This window comes from Oncorhynchus tshawytscha, linkage group LG10 (assembly GCF_018296145.1).
Source record: "Oncorhynchus tshawytscha isolate Ot180627B linkage group LG10, Otsh_v2.0, whole genome shotgun sequence".
NCBI lineage: Eukaryota > Metazoa > Chordata > Actinopteri > Salmoniformes > Salmonidae > Oncorhynchus > Oncorhynchus tshawytscha.
The window spans coordinates 17190078-17211555 of NC_056438.1; the positions used below are offsets into that span (position 1 = coordinate 17190078).

The 21478-nt window shown below is 46.0% G+C and overlaps 1 protein-coding gene across 1 annotated transcript in view; it reads left to right on the forward strand.

The window, feature by feature from the left end:
- LOC112259860 (galactose-3-O-sulfotransferase 3-like) overlaps positions 1-21478 on the forward strand; it is a 39798-nt gene that overhangs the window by 14052 nt on the left and 4268 nt on the right. Inside the window, exon 2 of the mRNA XM_024434530.2 lies at positions 13843-13945. Coding sequence (XP_024290298.1) covers positions 13863-13945 — 83 coding nt within the window. The 5' untranslated portion in view covers positions 13843-13862. The remainder of the gene's footprint in view (positions 1-13842; positions 13946-21478) is intronic.

Sequence of the window (21478 nt, forward strand, 5' to 3'; positions counted from 1 at the left end):
AAGTCCACAATCATCTCCTTAGTTTTGTTGACGTTGAGTGTGAGGTTATTTTCCTGACACCACACTCCGAGGGCCCTCACCTCCTCCCTGTAGGCCGTCTCGTCGTTGTTGGTAATCAAGCCTACCACTGTTGTGTCGTCCGCAAACTTGATGATTGAGTTGGAGGCGTGCATGGCCACGCAGTCGTGGGTGAACAGGGAGTACAGGAGGGGGCTCAGAACGCACCCTTGTGGGGCCCCAGTGTTGAGGATCAGCGGGGAGGAGATGTTGTTGCCTACCCTCACCACCTGGGGGCGGCCCGTCAGGAAGTCCAGTACCCAGTTGCACAGGGCGGGGTCGAGACCCAGGGTCTCGAGCTTGATGACGAGCTTGGAGGGTACTATGGTGTTGAATGCCGAGCTGTAGTCGATGAACAGCATTCTCACATAGGTATTCCTCTTGTCCAGATGGGTTAGGGCAGTGTGCAGTGTGGTTGAGATTGCATCGTCTGTGGACCTATTTGGGCGGTAAGCAAATTGGAGTGGGTCAAGGGTGTCAGGTAGGGTGGAGGTGATATGGTCCTTGACTAGTCTCTCAAAGCACTTCATGATGACGGATGTGAGTGCTACGGGGCGGTAGTCGTTTAGCTCAGTTACCTTAGCTTTCTTGGGAACAGGAACAATGGTGGCCCTCTTGAAGCATGTGGGAACAGCAGACTGGTATAGGGATTGGTTGAATATGTCCGTAAACACACCGGCCAGCTGGTCTGCGCATGCTCTGAGGGCGCGGCTGGGGATGCCGTCTGGGCCTGCAGCCTTGCGAGGGTTAACACGTTTAAATGTCTTACTCACTTCGGCTGCAGTGAAGGAGAGACCGCATGATTCCGTTGCAGGCCGTGTCAGTGGCACTGTATTGTCCTCAAAGCGGGCAAAAAGTTATTTAGTCTGCCTGGGAGCAAGACATCCTGGTCCGTGACTGGGCTGGGTTTCTTCCTGTAGTCCGTGATTGACTGTAGACCCTGCCACATACCTCTTGTGTCTGAGCCGTTGAATTGAGATTCTACTTTGTCTCTGTACTGGCGCTTAGCTTGTTTGATAGCCTTGCGGAGGGAATAGCTGCACTGTTTGTATTCAGTCATGTTACCAGACACCTTGCCCTGATTAAAAGCAGTGGTTTGTGCCTTCAGTTTCACACGAATGCTGCCATCAATCCACGGTTTCTGGTTAGGGAATGTTTTAATCGTTGCTATGGGAACGACATCTTCAACGCACGTTCTAATGAACTCGCACACCGTATCAGCGTATTCGTCAATGTTGTTGTCTGACGCAATACGAAACATCTCCCAGTCCACGTGATGGAAGCAGTCTTGGAGTGTGGAGTCAGCTTGGTCGGACCAGCGTTGGACAGACCTCAGCGTGGGAGCTTCTTGTTTTAGTTTCTGTCTGTAGGCAGGGATCAACAAAATGGAGTCGTGGTCAGCTTTTCCGAAAGGGGGCGGGGCAGGGCCTTATATGCGTCGCGGAAGTTAGAGTAACAATGATCCAGGGTCTTTCCACCCCTGGTTGCGCAATCAATATGCTGATAAAATTTAGGGAGTCTTGTTTTCAGATTAGCCTTGTTAAAATCCCCAGCTACAATGAATGCAGCCTCCGGATAAATCGTTTCCAGTTTGCAGAGAGTTAAATAAAGTTCGTTCAGAGCCATCGATGTGTCTGCTTGGGGGGGGATATATACGGCTGTGATTATAATCGAAGAGAATTCTCTTGGTAGATAATGCGGTCTACATTTGATTGTGAGGAATTCTAAATCAGGTGAACAGAAGGATTTGAGTTCCTGTATGTTTCCTTCATCACACCATGTCACGTTGGCCATAAGGCATACGCCCCCGCCCGTCTTCTTACCAGAAAGATGTTTGTTCCTGTCGGCGCGATGCGTGGAGAAACCCGCTGGCTGCACCGCTTCGGATTGCGTCTCTCCGGTGAGCCATGTTTCCGTGAAGCAGAGAACGTTACAGTCTCTGATGTCCCTCTGGAATGCTACCCTTGCTCGGATTTCATCAACCTTGTTGTCAAGAGACTGGACATTGGCAAGAAGAATGCTGGGGAGTGGTGCACGATGTGCCCGTCTCCGGAGTCTGACCAGAAGACCGCTTCGTTTCCCTCTTTTTCTGAGTCGTTTTTTTTTTTTGGTCGCTGCATGTGATCCACTCGGTTACACTGGTTGTAAGGCAGAACTCAGGATCCGCATCGCGAAAAACATATTCTTGGTCGTACTGATGGTGAGTTGACGCTGATCTTATATTCAGTAGTTCTTGTCGGCTGTATGTAAAGAAACCTAAGATGACCTGGGGTACTAGTGTAAGAAATAACACGTAAAAAAACAAAAAACTGCATAGTTTCCTAGGAACGCGAAGCGAGGCGGCCATCTCTGTCGGCGCCGGAAGCTCTGAGTCGGCGCCGGAAGCACTCAAAAGCCCAGTGTTTTAAATGTATGTTTGATTAGAAAAACATTTTAATCAGTTATGGGTCTGCTTTTGATAGATTACAAGGTCAAGGCGCATTAGCAGGGCAGTCATAGGGTGCATTTTGTTTGGATGTATCAGTGTTAACAGACGCCATTAAAATATGGTCTTCTTCTTTACTGAGATGCGCTGCCTGTCATGGTCTTGTGGATCATCATTCTCCTGAAGTGCACTCCAGCCTATTCCTATCAAAAATTGAAACATTTCAATCAAGTTTCTCTGGCCCAGCCAAGATTGGAAACCTGGTGTGTCACCAGCTGCTGTGGCTGAGAGAGAGCCATCCATAGTAGGCTAAAAGGTGCACAGACACACACCGTTTTCTTTCTTTCTTAAGCCAGTTAGACAACCCGGAAACCCACCGGGCACTCTGAATAATGCTGTGAGTTGCCGTGAATTCATTTTGGACTTGGGGACTGTGAAGAGACCCCTGGTATGTCATGTCTTGTGGGTTGTATATGGGTGTCTGAAGAGACCCCTGGTATGTCATATCTTGTGGGTTGTATATGGGTGTCTGAAGAGACCCCTGGTATGTCATGTCTTGTGGGTTGTGTATGGGTGTCTGAAGAGACCCCTGGTATGTCATGCCTTGTGGGTTGTATATGGGTGTCTGAAGAGACCCCTGGTAGGTCATGTCTTGTGGGTTGTGTATGGGTGTCTGAAGAGACCCCTGGTATGTCATGTCTTGTGGGTTGTGTATGGGTGTCTGAATGTTATTTGATCATGCAGACAATCTGGAATTTTCATCGCAGTAATAGTTCTCATAAAAACTGGAAGAGAGGCAGTTAATCTCTCGTCAACCCTCAACCAGGAAAGACTAACATGCATGTTGTTGATGTTAGTTCTGTGTGTGCAGTTCAGGGCAAGGTGTGCTGCTCTGTTTTGAGACAGCTGCAGCTTTGCTAGGTCTTTCTTTGCTGCACCTGACCTTATTACCAGACAGTAATCAAGATGGGATAAGATCAGAGCCTGAACAACTAGTACGGTTGACATTTGTGTCATAAACAAAAATATTGGAGAACAATATTTTTTTTTTATAACAGACATACATAAGACCGGGCCAGGCCGGGCCGCCGGACACCGTCGGGTTCAGGCTGATAATGAGAACTCTAGTTGACACAGGCCTACAAGAACAAACTGGATTGGCCGCCCAGTTATAGTGTCCAGTATCAGGACCGATTCTGTGGAAAGCCCCATAGGATATCCACAGGTGTGTACACAGGTGTCATAATAGACAACTAGACCTTTCAATGCATAATAAAATACAGTAGGATGTTTCAAATAACTCTTTTCTTATTCAAACAAATCCTTACTAGCAGCAGCAGCCAAATACATGATTTTTAAAATGTTTTTCAACACAACAAACAATGCTCAAACGGAGTAGATAATTTGCGATGAAAACAGATTCAACTTCAGTGTTTAAAAATACTGATGAATAAAAGCAGATAAAACATTGATAAAATAATAGTGTAAAGGTGTAAAGGTCGTTCCCCTTGAGGGGCATGACTGACTGGTGGGGGTCAGTCATACCGTTAACGTAATAAATGATTATCTTCCAACTGACCCGGCTCGGTGGGGAGCATTGTGTAAGTGTGAGAGTGGTGCAGAGCGACTCTCCCCTAGGGTGTCTGGAGGATTAATTAGTCTCTCCTCAGACGGAGGGTCTCTGTAATCTATCTGTAACGCTGTTTGTAACATTGTTTTGTGGGGAAAAATATATAAATTCTGTGCATACATTTTGTGAAGAAGATTAATTCTCTGCTCTTTCTATAACACCTGCACCCCTTCCGCCTACACCTCCTCCTCCTGGTTGGTGTAGAGGAGAAAGAGGATCTACACCTCCTCCTGGTTGGTGTAGAGGAGAAAGATGACCTCCACCTCCTCCTCCTGGTTGGTGTAGAGGAGAAAGAGGATCTACACCTCCTCCTCCTGGTTGGTGTAGAGGAGAAAGAGGACCTCCACCTCCTCCTCCTGGTTGGTGTAGAGGAGAAAGAGGACCTACACCACCTCCTCCTGGGTGGTGTAGAGGAGAAAGAGGACGTCCATCTCATCCTCCTGGTTGGTGTAGAGGAGAAAGAGGACCTACACCTCCTCCTCCTGGTTGGTGTAGAGGAGAAAGAGGACCTACACCTCCTCCTCCTGGTTGGTGTAGAGGAGAAAGAGGACCTCCTCCTTCTGGTTGGTGTAGAGGAGAAAGAGGACCTCCTCCTCCTGGTTTGTGTAGAGGAGAAAGAGGACCACCACCTCCTCCTCCTGGTTGGTGTAGAGGAGAAAGAGGACCTCCACCTCCTGCTCCTGGTTGGTGTAGTGGAGAAAGAGGACCTCCACCTCCTCCTCCTGGTTGGTATAGAGGAGAAAGAGGATCTACACCTCCTCCTCCTGGTTGGTGTAGAGGAGAAAGAGGACCTCCTCCTCCTGGTTGGTGTAGAGGAGAAAGAGGCCCTCCTCCTCCTGGTTGGTGTAGAGGAGAAAGAGGACCTCCTCCTCCTGGTTGGTGTAGAGGAGAAAGAGGACCTCCACCTCCTCCTCCTGGTTGGTGTAGAGGAGAAAGAGGACCCCCCTCTCCTCCTCCTGGTTGGTGTAGAGGAGAAAGAGGATCTACACCTCCTCCTCATGGTTGGTGTAGAGGAGAAAGAGGACCTCCACCACCTCCTCCTGGTTGGTGTAGAGGAGAAAGAGGACCTCCACCTCCTCCTCCTGGTTGGTGTAGAGGAGAAAGAGGACCTACACCTCCTCCTCCTGGTTGGTGTAGAGGAGAAAGAGGACCTCCTCCTTCTGGTTGGTGTAGAGGAGAAAGAGGACCTCCTCCTCCTGGTTAGTGTAGAGGAGAAAGAGGACCCCTCTCCTCCTCCTGGTTGGTGTAGAGGAGAAAGAGGACATCTACCTCCTCCTCCTGGTTGGTGTAGAGGAGAAAGAGGACCTACACCTCCTTCTCCTGGTTTGTGTAGAGGAGAAAAAGGACCTACACCTCCTCCTCCTGGTTGGTGTAGAGGAGAAAGAGGACCTCCACCTCCTCCTCCTGATTGGTGTAGAGGAGAAAGAGGACCTCCACCTCCTCCTCCTGGTTGGCGTAGAGGAGAAGAGAAAGAGGGCCTCCACCTCCTCCTCCTGGTTGGTGTCGAGGAGAAAGAGGACCTCCTCCTCCTGGTTGGTGTAGAGGAGAAAGAGGACCACCACCTCCTCCTCCTGGTTGGTGTAGAGGAGAAAGAGGACCTCCACCTCCTCCTCCTGGTTGGTGTAGAGGAAAAGAGGATCTACACCTCCTCCTCCTGGTTGGTGTAGAGGAGAAAGAGGACCTCCACCTGGTTGGTGTAGAGGAGAAAGAGGACCTACACCTCCTCCTCCTGGTTGGTGTAGAGGAGAAAGAGGACCTCCACCACCTCCTCCTGGTTGGTGTAGATGAGAAAGAGGACCACCACCTCCTCCTCCTGGTTGGTGTAGAGGAGAAAGAGCACCTACACCTCCTCCCACTGGCTGGTGTAGAGGAGAAAGAGGACCTCTACCTCCTCCTCCTGGCTGGTGTAGAGGAGAAAGAGGACCTCTACCTCCTCCTCCTGGCTGGTGTTGAGGAGAAAGAGGACCTCCTCCTCCTGGCTGGTGTAGAGGAGAAAGAGGACCTCCTCCTCCTGGCTGGTGTAGAGGAGAAAGAGGACCTCCTCCTGGCTGGTGTAGAGGAGAAAGAGGACCTCCTCCTCCTGGCTGGTGTACAGGAGAAGTTAGAGGACCAGAGTATTTAGCGCCTGGCCAGCCACTAGAGTTAGAGGAAGCTCGAGTGGCGTGTGGAATCTGATTACTGTCTTTAAAGCTCTTCACCACAGCAGCGAGAGATCACATTTACTGCTGTCTGCCTGCCTGCAGCCCTCCCTCTGTCTCTCGCTCTGCCCCCCCCCCCTCTCTTTTTGCCTCCCTCCCTCTCTCCATCACCATCCCCGTTTCTCTTCTCTCTCCTTTTCTCCTTTTTATTTGTTTCTCTACCGGTTCGCTCTCTCTGCCCCCCCCTCTATTTTTATTTCCTCACCCCTCTCATTATCACCATCTCTGTCTCTCTCCTTTCCTTCTTCTTGAACACCACATCTCTGTCAGAGGCTATGTGCCATCTGCTCTGGCATTTTTAGAATTAGGAGAACTTGTGGGAACAGCACATTTATTGTTACATCACAATTAATAATTCAACCAACCCCACTGGCAGACTCACAGGCACTAGCCTGAGCCCAGATCAGTTTTTACTGTTTTGCCATAGCCTTGGCACTCATTGTCACGCAAGACAGCACAAACAGATCCAGGATCAGGCTACACTCACATGTCTATGAGGCGTTGCAGTTCAATAAATGGTGTACATCCTACAGAGGAAAATAACTTCAGACAAGTGGAGCTGTACATAGCTGACTCTCACAGGAAATTAGTACCAAGGAAATGACCCCCTTCAATATCATCATCATCACCAGTTTGACCTATGACCTTTACCCCCTCACCTTTGTGGCATGTGTGTGTGTATGCTGTGTGTGTCTTCGGATCAACTGGTGTTATTTGTTTCTTATTCAGGTAATTATGTTCTTAGATCCTTAGAGCTGGTTTAATAAGGAGTCTCTGTCAATATGATACATGGGAGATGCTTACTTTGAAAATAATTGCATCTGGACTTGACAGAGTTTTCTTTACATGGCATTTAATCATTCAAATGTAGTTTCAATGTGTGATTTTGGTAACATATTGATCCAGCCTTCTGTTTCCATATTAGACATCATTAAAAGTTATGGTAAAGTTGCAACCATAGCAAACATCATATTAATAGTATGAGTATATATATAGTGACTTGCAAAAGTATTCATCCCCCTTGGCGTTTTTCCTATTTTGTTGCATTAAAACCTGTAATTTAAATGGATTTCTATTTGGATTTCATGTCATGGACATACACAAAATTAGTCACAATAGTATTATTCACTATGTAGAAATCATGAAGATCGGTGTGCGTGTGCGTGTGCGTGTGTAGACGCAGGTTGGCACAACAGCATCGTGATAACTGACTGTGCTTGGCAGTATACAGCATTGTGGTAAATGACTGTGCTTGGCAGTATACAGCATTGTGGTAAATGACTGTGCTTGGCAGTATACAGCATTGTGGTAAATGACTGTGCTTGGCAGTATACAGCATTGTGGTAAATGACTGTGCTTGGCAGTATACAGCATTGTGGTAAATGACTGTGCTTGGCAGTATACAGCATTGTGGTAAATGACTGTGCTTGGTAGCGCGACAGCATTGTGGCAACTGACTGTGCTTGGTAGCGCGACAGCATCGTGGTAACTGACTGTGCTTGGTAGCGCGACAGCATCGTGGTAACTGACTATGCTTGGTAGTGCGACAGCATTGTGGCAACTGACTGTGCTTGGTAGCGCGACAGCATCGTGGTAAACGCGACAGCATTGTGGTAAATGACTGTGCTTGGTAGCGCGACAGCATCGTGGCATTGTGGCAACTGACTGTGCTTGGTAACTGACTGTGCTTGGTAGTGCGACAGCATCGTGGTAACTGACTGTGCTTGGTAGTGCAACAGCATCGTGGTAACTGACTGTGCTTGGTAGTGCAACAGCATCGTGGTAACTGACTGTGCTTGGTAGTGCGACAGCATGACTGTGCTTGGTGACAGCATCTGACTGTGCTTGGTAGTAGATTGTGACAGCAGTGTGACAGCATGGTAACTGACTGTGCTTGGTAGTGCAGCATCATGGTAAATGATTGTGGCAGTAACTTGGCAGTGTGACAACATCGTAGTAACTGACTGTTCTTGGCAGTGCGACAGCATCATGGTAAATGACTGTGCTTGGCAGTGCGACAGCATCGTGGTAACTGACTGTGCTTGGTAGTGCGACAGCATCGTGGTAACTGACTGTGCTTGGTAGTGCGACAGCATCGTGGTAACTGACTGTGCTTGGTAGCGTGACAGCATCGTGGTAACTGACTGTGCTTGGTAGCGCGACAGCATCGTGGTAACTGACTGTGCTTGGTAGTGCGACAGCATCGTGGTAACTGACTGTGCTTGGTAGTGCGACAGCATCGTGGTAACTGACTGTGCTTGGTAGCGCGACAGCATCGTGGTAACTGACTGTGCTTGGTAGAGCGACAGCATCATGGTAACTGACTGTGCTTGGTAGAGTGACAGCATCGTGGTAACTAACTGTGCTTGGTAGAGCGACAGCATCGTGGTAACTGACTGTGCTTGGCAGCATGTGTGTGAAAGTGATTCAAGTGTGTTTCGGAGAAGAGGGACCTGAAGCGTAAACTAATTTGGTGATGAGGATGCGTATTATGTAAATGAACAGCTGACCTGTCAGTTCAAGCAGGGGCCAGCACCCCCGCCTCACACACACACACACACACACACACACACACACACACACACACACACACAGACAGACCTAAATGCTTTATTTGGGGTGAATTATCCTTCCTCTATCCAAAACAACGAAAGTGGAGCAATCTTTTTGAGTGTTTTAGAGCATTAGGGCTGTATTTCTGATAGAATCTGAGTCAGTAATGGTCTGTTTGGGTGATTCAAAAGACTCACAGACTGTTTTCTAATTCATGATTATGAGAAAAGAAAATGATGATTGTTGTTTCCCAAATTGCTAATATGTTTGTTGTTCAATTGTATTTTTCTATAAATGGCAATGTCATATTTGGGAACATTTGAAAGGTTTTTATATAACCTACTTTTACTCTCCCTCTTGTTCTGTCTCTTTCTCCATCTTGTTCTTTCTCTCTCTTCTCTCTCTCTCTCTCTCTCCTCTCTGGGAGTGTTGTTCCTTCATAGAGGCAGCAAAACAGCAATGAACGTCTCAGGACCACAAAGAGTCTATCTCAGTGTGTCTGGCTAATAGGGTGTGGCCCAAGACAACGTCTGCATCCCAAATTAAATCCTATTCCCTAAATAGTGCACTACTTTTAACCAGAGCACTATGGGTAGCCCTGTAGTGCACTATACAGGAAATAGGGTGTCAGAAAGTGAATGGGCTTACTGTAGGGAGAAGGGGTTGGGGCGAGGAGAAGGGGAGGGGGTAGAGGTGAGGGGAGAAGGGATTGGGCCGGAGGGGAAAAGGAGGGGAGAGGGTGGAGGTGGGGGTGTAGAAGGATGGGGGATGAGGAGCGGGGAGAAAGGATGAGTGTAGGATACATGAGGGTATGAAGAAACGGTTGGGGATGGTAGGGGTAGAAAGGATGGAGGAGGAGGGAGGATGTTTTTCAGAAGAGCAGATAAAGAGAGGGGGATGGAGAGCGGGAGGGAGGGAGGCATGGGGAGAAAAGGATGGAGGGAGGCATGGGGAGAAAAGGATTGGGAGGCCGTGCAAAGGACAATTTCAAGCCATCATATTATATCAGATAGATTCGGTAAGATAATGACAGCAAACAGAAAAGTGGAGGATTTCTTGGATTTCTTAGAACTGGGGCCGTACGTATCAAGCATAGAGCAGGAGTGCTTATTTCAGATTATTTTTGCCTTTTAGATCAAAATGAATCAGATGACATAGACAGGTGGGACCGGATTCTAGATCAGCACTCCTACTATGAGACGATTGATGCTAATACAAACATTATGTCACATTAAAGGGATACTTCAGGATTTTGGCAATGAAATATAATAGAGAGGCACATCCCAAAAAGTCAATACTCTACTTAAATGGATACTTCTGGTACTTTAGGCAATGAAGTATGAGTATCCCTTTAAGTAGTGGATAAATGTTATCCATGAGTATGCCTTTAAGTAGTGGATAAATGTTATCCATGAGTATCCCTTTAGTGGATAAATGTTATCCATGAGTATCCCTTTAAGTAGTGAATAAATGTTATCCATGAGTATCCCTTTAAGTAGTGAATAAATGTTATCCATGAGTATCCCTTTAAGTAGTGAATAAATGTTATCCATGAGTATCCCTTTAAGTTGTGAATAAATGTTATCCATGAGTATCCCTTTAAGTAGTGGATAAATGTTATCCATGAGTATCCCTTTAAGTAGTGGATAAATAACCCCCCCCCCCCTCTCCCACCTAACTACTGTAACTACTGTATCAGCATGTTCCACTTGAAGGTTGAAGAGGGAAATAGAGGGGATAGAGATTAGGGGTGGAGGGTGATGAGAGGGGGAGAAAGGATGGATACATCTCAAAGATTTTGCAGACAGTGACACTGAGACACAGCACAGCATTAAATAGAACAAACTGAAAGGGTAGGGAGGATCTTTCACCCACCCACTTAGCATTGTAAATTTAGAATTGCTAATTCATTTAAGTTATTAAGTGTTACCAACATATTTGGGAAGTAACAGTATGGATGTGTTATGAGATCTAAATCAAATGGAAATCATGGTCCTGTAACTTCACCCTAAACTGACCAGATGGACAGCAGTTTTGTGGGCCTTGTATCCCGTCTAGAAAACCTAGTGAGGGAGGTCTATGACAGAAAGTCAAAGGTTAGGGGTCAGCGTATAAATTCAGTACAAGACCGCATCAGCATCGACCATATGCATCTACCGGGGTTAGGCGTGAGTTAGCTAGTGTGAAGGTCTGCTCATTACTTCATTAAGGCAAGCCTCAAACTGTTATGTTGGTCATGCAAAACATGTCTTGTTTGTTCCACAGTGAGTGGGTATGACATACTTTGACTCCACTGTCCAACGATGTTTGGTGTTGAATTATTCTAAAAGAAAATAAAGGGAATCAGAAAGAGATAGTCCGAGGGAGAGAAAGAGAAAGAGAGAGAGAGAGACCGAGGGAGAGAGAGACCGAGGGAGAGAGAGACCGAGGGAGAGAGAGACCGAGGGAGAGAGAGAGACCGAGGGAGAGAGAGACCGAGGGAGAGAGAGAGACCGAGGGAGAGAGAGACCGAGGGAGAGAGAGAGACCGAGGGAGAGAGAGAGACCGAGGGGGAGTGAGAGACCGAGGGGAGAGAGAGACCGAGGGGGAGTGAGAGACCGAGGGGGAGAGAGAGACCGAGGGGGAGAGAGAGACCGAGGGGGAGAGAGAGACCGAGGGGGAGAGAGAGACCGAGGGGGAGAGAGAGACCGAGGAGAGAGAGAGACTGAGGGAGAGAGAAAGACTGAGGGAGAGAGAGAGACCGAGGGAGAGAGAGATACCGAGGGAGAGAGAAAGACCGAGGGAGAGAGAGACCGAGGGGGAGAGAGAGACCGAGGTAGAGAGAGAGCAAGGGAGAGAGAGAGACCGAGGTAGAGAGAGAGCAAGGGAGAGAGAGAGACCGAGGTAGAGAGAGACAGAGAGAGAGAGAGAGAGAAGCACCAGAGAAATTAAGAGAAACTGACAGATTGAATTGTGTGTGTCGTATGGTTATAAGACCCTACACCTTTACAAGACTTGACCAAGATAACTTTATTGCAATAACGCCCAGATAAAAGAAACATGTAGGAATAAAGCTCACTCACTCACACACACACACACACACACACACACACACACAGACACACACACACACACACACAGACACACACACACACACAGACACACACTCACACACACACACACACACACACACACACACACACACACACACACACACACACACACACACACACACACACACACACACACACACACACACACACACACACACACACACACACACAGACACACAGACACATACACACAGACACACAGACACACACACACACACCCTCTGCCCCAGACTCTGGCCACACTAGAAAGGAGACGTGTTTAATTAAAAAGGCCTGATTGGGTTTCACAACGATCGGCTCAGATATGACAGCACAGGGGCTGACACCCTACACTCACTACAGCACTATGATTTAGTAGCAGTAGACTGTGTGTGTGTGTGTGTGTGCGCGTGTGTGTGTGTGTGTGTGTGTGTGTGTGTGTGTGTGTGTGTGTGTGTGTGTGTGTGTGTGTGTGTGTGTGTGTGTGTGTGTGTGTGTGTGTGTGTGTGTGTGTGTGTGTGTGTGGATCGTGAGAGAAAGGGAGAAACTTAAATCCCTTTCTTATTAACTCTCTGTGACACATGATCCACCAGGCTGGCTGGCTTGCACTCTCTCTCACACACGCACGCACGCACGCACGCACACACACACACACGCTGCTTAAAACTAAGGCTCGACTTACTGCTGGAAAATGGTGTGTGTGTGTGTCTCTCTGGGTCTGCTGCTATCTGGACCTTCTGTCTGTCTGTCTGTTGGCACTAAGAGAAATGTCTGTCTGGGTAGGTAGACTAGTGATCTTCAATAGAGGTCAATGGGGCCACTTTATAGTAATCTGCTAGGGCTATACTCGGTCTTTCAGATGGGACATTAAATGGATATTCTGACTCTCTGTAATCGCTAAAGTTCCCATGGCACTTATCATAAGAGTAGGGGTGTTAACCCTGGTGTCCTGGCTAAATTCCCAATCTGGCCCTCATACCATCATGGCCATGTAATTATACCCAACTTCCAATTGGCTCATTCATCCCTCCTCCTTCCTCTCCTCTGTAACTCTTCCCCAGGTCACAGAATGCAGGGCACAGGGGTCAACACCCCCTACACTAGCAGAAAGTGCCATGGGATCTAGTGACCACAGCGGGATAAGAAGTCGGTTTAACATCTCATCCCAAGGACAGATAGAGCTTGGCATAGACTAGAACAGTCTTTTTCAAGGAAAACACTTGTTTGTTGCCCTGGCACCACTGACACACTTGATTCATTTAATCAACTCATTATCAAGGCTTTGATTAGAATCAGGTGTGTTAGTGCCAGGGCAAAAACAAAAGTGTGCACCCTTTTGGGTCCCCAGGACCAGGATGGAGAACCACTTGACGAGAGAAAGTTGTTTAAATGTGGTTTCCAGGTAGGTAAGTAACCCAACCTGGAGAGGAGAGGGCAGGAGGCTTGGTGGTGGAATCATTTCCAGAATGCCATTCTCCACCACTCTCTCTCATATTCTTTTAGAGGTTATGTTGCCTATTCCATGGAATTGAATTAGAACATGTTCTATTCTATTCTACCAATAGGGTCTACTGACAGAAACACATGCATCTTAATGGGTCCTAAGAGGAATGAGCTAATGGACACAAAGCCATTATCATTAGTCACTATACAGTCTCTTGCTAATGGATATGGCCAATTATATGTTGAATAAAACTCCCTCTTTCTCTCCTTTGGTTTTGCATATACTGTATGTATAATAACATCTCTTTTCCATCTCTCTCCGCCTGTCTTACTCTCTTATCTCTCCATCTCTCTGTTTCTTTCTTCCCGTCTTCTCTGCCCCACTTCTCTCTCTCTCTCTCTCTCTCTCTCTCTCTCACTCTCTCTCTTTCTCACTCCCTCCCTCCCTCCCTCCGTCTCCCTCAGGTTCATTGAAGCGGCGGATCATGTCTCAGAAGAAGATATTCCTGGTCATTGTGGCGATCAGTACCGTCAGTCTACTGCTGCACCATGGGGGCCACTTCAGCTGGTGAGACACACTCACACTCACACACACACACACACACACACACACACTCACACATGTTTGTTTTTTTCAAACAGTCCATTTAGTAAGTCTACTACCAGCAGTAATACACTTGCACCTGTCGACGAAACAAGTTGTTCTGCTTCCATGAACACATCCAATTCTAGCATCAGTAATTCTACATTTGTTGTTAGTCCAGCTAGCAAGGACACTGACAGTTGTGAATCTGATGCAGTCGAAGAGCTACTGCCCCCTTATCCGGGAGGAAAGCACAGACGAGACAGACAGGGACATTGGGCCATAGAAGAGGCGCAAATATGATTTGGGGTTCACTTATATTGGGAGTAGTGCCTTTCCTCAGCCACAGTGTGTTATATGTGTAAAAGTACCATCTCACAACTCTATGAACCCATTACTCTTGCGCAGACATTTATCAACAAAACATGCCAATTTGAAAAATAAGCCACAGGAGTTTTTTGAGCGAGAATAAAGACACTTTTCGAGTAGTAAGACATGTATAAAAGCAACAGATACCATTAATAAGAAGGGTCTAGAAGTGTCTTATATGGTGAGCTACAGAGTGGCTGGGACAGGCAAGCACCATACTATTGTAGAGGAGTGGCTAGGACAGGCAAGCTCCATACTATTGTAGAGGAGTGGCTAGGACAGACAAGCCCCATACTATTGTAGAGGAGTGGCTAGGATAGGCAAGCCCCATACTATTGTAGAGGAGTGGCTAGGATAGGTAAGCCCCATACTATTGTAGAGGAGTGGCTAGGATAGGTAAGCCCCATACTATTGTAGAGGAGTGGCTAGGACAGACAAGCTCCATACTATTGTAGAGGAGTGGCTAGGATAGGTAAGCCCCATACTATTGTAGAGGAGTGGCTAGGATAGGCAAGCCCCATACTATTGTAGAGTAGTGGCTAGGATAGGTAAGCCCCATACTATTGTAGAGGAGTGGCTAGGATAGGTAAGCCCCATACTATTGTAGAGGAGTGGCTAGGATAGGTAAGCCCCATACTATTGTAGAGGAGTGGCTAGGATAGGTAAGCCCCATACTATTGTAGAGGAGTGGCTAGGATAGGTAAGCCCCATACTATTGTAGAGGAGTGGCTAGGATAGGCAAGCCCCATACTATTGTGGAGGAGTGGCTAGGACAGACAAGCTCCATACTATTGTAGAGGAGTGGCTAGGATAGGTAAGCCCCATACTATTGTAGAGGAGTGGCTAGGATAGGTAAGCCCCATACTATTGTAGAGGAGTGGCTAGGATAGGTAAGCCCCATACTATTGTAGAGGAGTGGCTAGGATAGGTAAGCCCCATACTATTGTAGAGGAGTGGCTAGGATAGGTAAGCCCCATACTATTGTAGAGGAGTGGCTAGGATAGGTAAGCTCCATACTATTGTAGAGGAGTGGCTAGGACAGACAAGCTCCATACTATTGTAGAGGAGTGGCTAGGACAGACAAGCTCCATACTATTGTAGAGGAGTGGCTAGGACAGACAAGCTCCATACTATTGTAGAGGAGTGGCTAGGATAGGTAAGCCCCATACTATTGTAGAGGAGTGGCTAGGATAGGTAAGCCCCATACTATTGTAGAGGAGTGGCTAGGATAGGTAAGCCCCATACTATTGTAGAGGAAATAGGTAAGCTCCATACTATTGTAGAGGAGTGGCTAGGACAGACAAGCTCCATACTATTGTGAGTGGCTAGGATAGGTAAGCCCCATACTATTGTAGAGGAGTGGCTAGGATAGGCAAGCCCCATACTATTGTTTAGGACAGACAAGCTCCATACTATTGTAGAGGAGTGGCTAGGATAGGTAAGCCCCATACTATTGTAGAGGAGTGGCTAGGACAGACAAGCTCCATACTATTGTAGAGGAGTGGCTAGGATAGGTAAGCCCCATACTATTGTAGAGGAGTGGCTAGGATAGGCAAGCCCCATACTATTGTAGAGGAGTGGCTAGGATAGGTAAGCCCCATACTATTGTAGAGGAGTGGCTAGGATAGGCAAGCCCCATACTATTGTAGAGGAGTGGCTAGGATAGGCAAGCCCCATACTATTGTAGAGGAGTGGCTAGGATAGGTAAGCCCCATACTATGTGGCTAGGATAGGTAAGCCCCATACTGGATGAGTCAGGACAGACAAGCTCCATACTATTGTAGAGGAGTGGCTAGGATAGGTAAGCCCCATACTATTGTAGAGGAGTGGCTAGGACAGACAAGCTCCATACTATTGTAGAGGAGTGGCTAGGATAGGTAAGCCCCATACTATTGTAGAGGAGTGGCTAGGATAGGCAAGCCCCATACTATTGTGGAGGACTTCATTATTCCTGCTGCCGTGGATATGGCTGGGACAAAGCTGGGGAAAAAGGCCAAAAACAACTATACTGACAATGACTGCATCAAACAACACTGTTTCACAATGCATCAGTGACATGGCAGGAGATGTTATGAAACAATTACTGCTTCGCATGCAAGCCAGTGAATTCTATGCGTTACAGCTGGATGAGTCAACAGACATGTCGGGCCTGGCACACCTGGTATATGTCTGTTACAGCTGGATGAGTCAACAGACATGTCGGGCCTGGCACACCTGGTATATGTCTGTTACAGCTGGATGAGTCAACAGACATGTCGGGCCTGGCACACCTGGTATATGTCTGTTACAGCTGGATGAGTCAACAGACATGTCGGGCCTGGCACACCTGGTATATGTCTGTTACAGCTGGATGAGTCAACAGACATGTCGGGCCTGGCACAGCTCCTGGTATATGTCTGTTACAGCTGGATGAGTCAACAGACATGTCGGGCCTGGCACACCTGGTATATGTCTGTTACAGCTGGATGAGTCAACAGACATGTCGGGCCTGGCACAGCTCCTGGTATATGTCTGTTACAGCTGGATGAGTCAACAGACATGTCGGGCCTGGCACACCTGGTATATGTCTGTTACAGCTGGATGAGTCAACAGACATGTCGGGCCTGGCACAGCTCCTAGCATATGTCTGTTACAGCTGGATGAGTCAACAGACGTGTCGGGCCTGGCACAGCTCCTGGTATATGTCTGTTACAGCTGGATGAGTCAACAGACGTGTCGGGCCTGGCACAGCTCCTAGCATATGTCCATTACGTTTATGGGGGGTCAATTAACTCTTGCTCCTACTTGAGACGCAGACGTCCCAACTAGAGCTCTGGAAATGCAAATGCGCTACGCTAAACGCTAATAGTATTAGTTAAAACGCAAACGTTCATTAAAATACACATGCTTGGTATTGAATTAAAGCTACACTCATTGTGAATCCAGGCACCAAGTCAGATTTTTAAAATGCTTTTCGGCGAAAGCATGAGAAGCTATTATCTGATAGCATGTAACACCCCAAAAGACCCGTAGGGGATGTAAACAAAATAATTAGCATAGTCGGCGCTACACAAACCGCACAATAAAATATAAAACATTCATTACCTTTGACCATCTTCTTTGTTGGCACTCCTTGATGTCCCATAATCAATACTGGGTCTTTTTTCGATTAAATCGGTCCATATATAGCCTAGATATCGATCTATGAAGACTGTGTGATAAACTGAAAAAAATAGCGTTTCATAACGTAACGTCATTTTTTAAAAGTTAAAAAGTCGACGATAAACTTTCACAAAACACTTCGAAATACTTTTCTAATGCAACTTTAGGTATTAGTACACGTTAATAAGCGATAAAAATCATCAGGAGGCGATGTAAATTCGATAGGTGGTCGTCTGGAAAAAATGTCCGGAAAAAACTCAGCCAATACATCAAGTTGGAGGTCGGAGGGAATCGGTTCCCTTGGGTCGGTTCTACCAAGAATCAAATCCGAATCAAATGAGAAGACTCTAGACATCCTGTGGAAGCTGTAGGTACTGCAACCTCGGCCTCATTTAATACGGTTCACCTTTAACAATGGGTTGAAGTGGCGCATGGATATTTTTTTCCACTTTCAGTGATCAGATTTTCCTGCGCTTTTCGATAAAACAGACGTTCTGTTATAGTCACAGCCGTGATTTAACCAGTTTTAGAAACGTGAGAGTGTTTTCTATACACACATACTAATCATATGCATATACTATATTCCTGGCATGAGTAGCAGGACGCCAAAATGTTGCGCGATTTTTAACAGAATGTTCGAAAAAGTAGGGGGTAGGCTTAAGAGGTAAAAGGGACAAAATTGAGGCTCTGTCTGCATTAACAAGGACAATACAAGGACAATACACAGGTCTTTCCATCATGATCTTTTGTGTGCCAATGAACTCAAGCTTACGGACAATGTCAAATGTGACATAGCAATGCACCTAAGTGAGCTGGGTGCGTAATTACCAGGTACTTTTCCGAAACGGATTACACAAACAACTGGATTTGTTATCCCTTTCATGCCCTGCCTCCAGTCCACTTACCGATATCTGAACAAGAGAGATTTCTTGATTGGGCTGCGCTCAGAGCATCCTGCCTTGGCAAATCGCTCGCTATTAAGACACTGATACCCTTTGTAACCACGTACCTATGTGAGAGTAGATGAGTGGATTTTCAATGAACAAATAAGGTTTTATATGTAAGATGGTTAAATAAAGAGCAAAATTATTGATTTTTATTATATTATTATTTATGCCCTTATCCTTTAATCTTAAGTCGAGCCCCTACTTTTTCGAACATTCTGTTAAAAATCGCGCAACATTTCGGCATCCTGCTACTCATGCCAGGAATATAGTATATGCATATGATTCGTATGTGTGGATAGAAAACACTCTCACGTTTCTAAAACTGGTTAAATCACCGCTGTGACTATAACAGAGCGTCTGTTTCATCGAAAAGCGCACGAAAAACTGATCACTGAAAAAAAAAAAAAAAAAATATCCATGCGCCACTTGCATGTATTGTTCAAGGGGCACGAAATTAAATGGGGCCGAGATTGCAAGTCCTACAGCTTCCACACGATGTCACCAGTCTTGTCAATTGCCTTCTCGTTGTTTCTTGGTCAAACGAGGAAGAGAGACCACTTTCCATCCGGTCTCCGACAGGAAGTTTTGGAAGAGAGATTTCGGAAGATGATTTGAAAGCGTGGAGCTATTGAATACACATCGCCTCATGATCAATTTGATAGATTATTAACGTTTACTAATACCTAAAGTTGGATTACAAAAGTATTTCGAAGTGTTTTGTGAAAGTTTATCATCGACTTTTTTAATTTAAAAAAATTACGTAGCGTTTTGAAACGGTATTTTTTTCTGAATCACACAGTTTCCATAGATGGATATTTTGGGTATATATGGACCGATTTAATCGAAAAAAAGACCCAATAGTGATGTTTATGGGACATATAGGAGTGCCAACAAAGAAGCTCGTCCAAGGTAATGAAAGTTTTATATTTTATTTCTGCTATTTGTGTAGCGCTGGCTACGCTAATTCTTTTGTTTACGTCGCCTTCAGGTATTTCGGGGTGTTGCATGCTATCAGATAATAGCTTCTCATGCTTTCGCCGAAAAGCATTTTAATAATCTGACTTGTTGGCTAGATTCACAACGAGTGTAGCTTTAATTCAGTGCCCTGCATGTGTGTTTTGATGAACGTTTGAGTTTTAACGAGTGCTATTAGCATTTGGCGTAGCGCATTTGCATTTGCTGATGGCTAGATGAGACGTCTGCGTCTCAGGTCGACGCAAGAGGTTTTGAACTTTTGTCACTTCCCACAAGCCGGGTTGTGACAAACTCACACTCATTCTTATGTTTAATAAATGTATCGTATAGTGATTGTGTGGCAGTGAGAGTGCGCTGACCCTGGTGCTAGAGGGAGTACACAGCTGGAGGTTCAATGTTTGAAGGGGTACGGGACAATAAAAAGTTTGGGAACCACTGTTCTTGAGCATTGGGACCAATTAGAATGTTGAGAGGCTGAGATCTTTGACAACCTCATGTTTTACTCTCTCTAAGCCCTTTAAACCTGAGCCACCCTCTTTGACTATATGTCCCTCTTCTCTCTCTCTCTCTCTCTCTCTCTCTCTCTCTCTCTCTCTCTCTCTAAACAATAAAATAAACAATAAAAATGAACAGTAAACATATGCTCACAGTTCCAAATGAATAAAGACATTTCAAAAGTCATATTCTATATATATATATATACAGTGTTGTAACAACATGCAAATGGTTAAAGTACAAAAGGGAAAATAAATAAACATGAATATGGGTTGTATTTACAATGGTCTTTGTTCTTCACTGGTTGCCCTTTTCTTGCGACAACAAGTCACAAATCTTGCTGCTGTGATGCACACTGTGGTATTTAACCCAGTACATATGGGAGTTTATCAAATTCAAATTCTTTCTTTATCAATTTCTTTGTGGATCTGTGTAATCTAAGGGAAATATGTCTCTCTAATATGGTAATACATTTGGCAGGAGGCTAGGAAGTGCAGCTCAGTTTCCACCTAATTTTGTGGGCAGTGTGCACATAGCCTGTCTTCTCTTGAGAGCCAGGTCTGTCTACGGCGGTCTTTCTCAATAGCAAGGCTATGCTCACTGAGGCTGTACATAGTCAAATCTTTCCTTAGGTTTGGGTCAGTCACAGTGGTCAGGTATTCTGCCCCTGTGTACTCTCTGTGTAGGGCCAAATAGCATTCTAGTTTGCTCTGTTTTTTTTGTCAATACTTTCCAATGTGTTAAGTAATCATCTTTTTGTTTTCTCATGATTTGGTTGGGTCTAATTGTGTTGCTGTCTGGGGTCTGTTTGTGATTGTGAACAGAGCCCCTGGACCAGCTTGCTTAGGGGACTCTTCTCCAGGTTCATCTCTCTTTAGGGGATTGCTTTGTTGTGGAAGGTTTGGGAATCGCTTCCTTTTACGTGGTTGTAGAATTTAACGTCTCTTTTCTGGATTTTGATAATTAGCGAGTATCGGCCTAATTCTGCTCTGCATGTATTATTTGATGTTTTACATTGTACACAGCGGATATTTTTGCAGAATTCTGCATGCAGAGTTTCAATTTGGTGTTTGTCCCATTTTGTGAATTCTTGGTTGGTGAGCGGACCCCAGACCTCACAACCATAAAGGGCAATGAGTTCTGTAACTGATTATTTCTAGCCAGATCCTAATTGGTATGTCGAATTTTATGTTCCTTTTGATGGAATAGATGGCCCTTCTTGCCTTGTCTCTCAGATCGTTCACAGCTTTGTGGAAGTTACCTGTGGCGCTGATGTTTAGGCCAAGGTATGTATAGTTTTTTTGTGTGCTCTAGGGCAACGGTGTCTAGATGGAATTTGTATTTGTGGTCCTGGCGACTAGACCTTTTTTGGAACACCATTATTTTGGTCTTACTGAGATTTACTGTCAGGGCCCAGGTCTGGCAGTATCTGTGCATAAGATCTAGGTGCTGCTGTAGGCCCTCCTTGGTTGGTGACAGAAGCACCAGATCATCAGCAAACAGTATACATTTGACTTCAGATTCTAGCTGGGTGAGGTCGGGTGCTGCAGATTGTTCTAGTGCCCTCGCCAATTTGTTGATATATATGTTG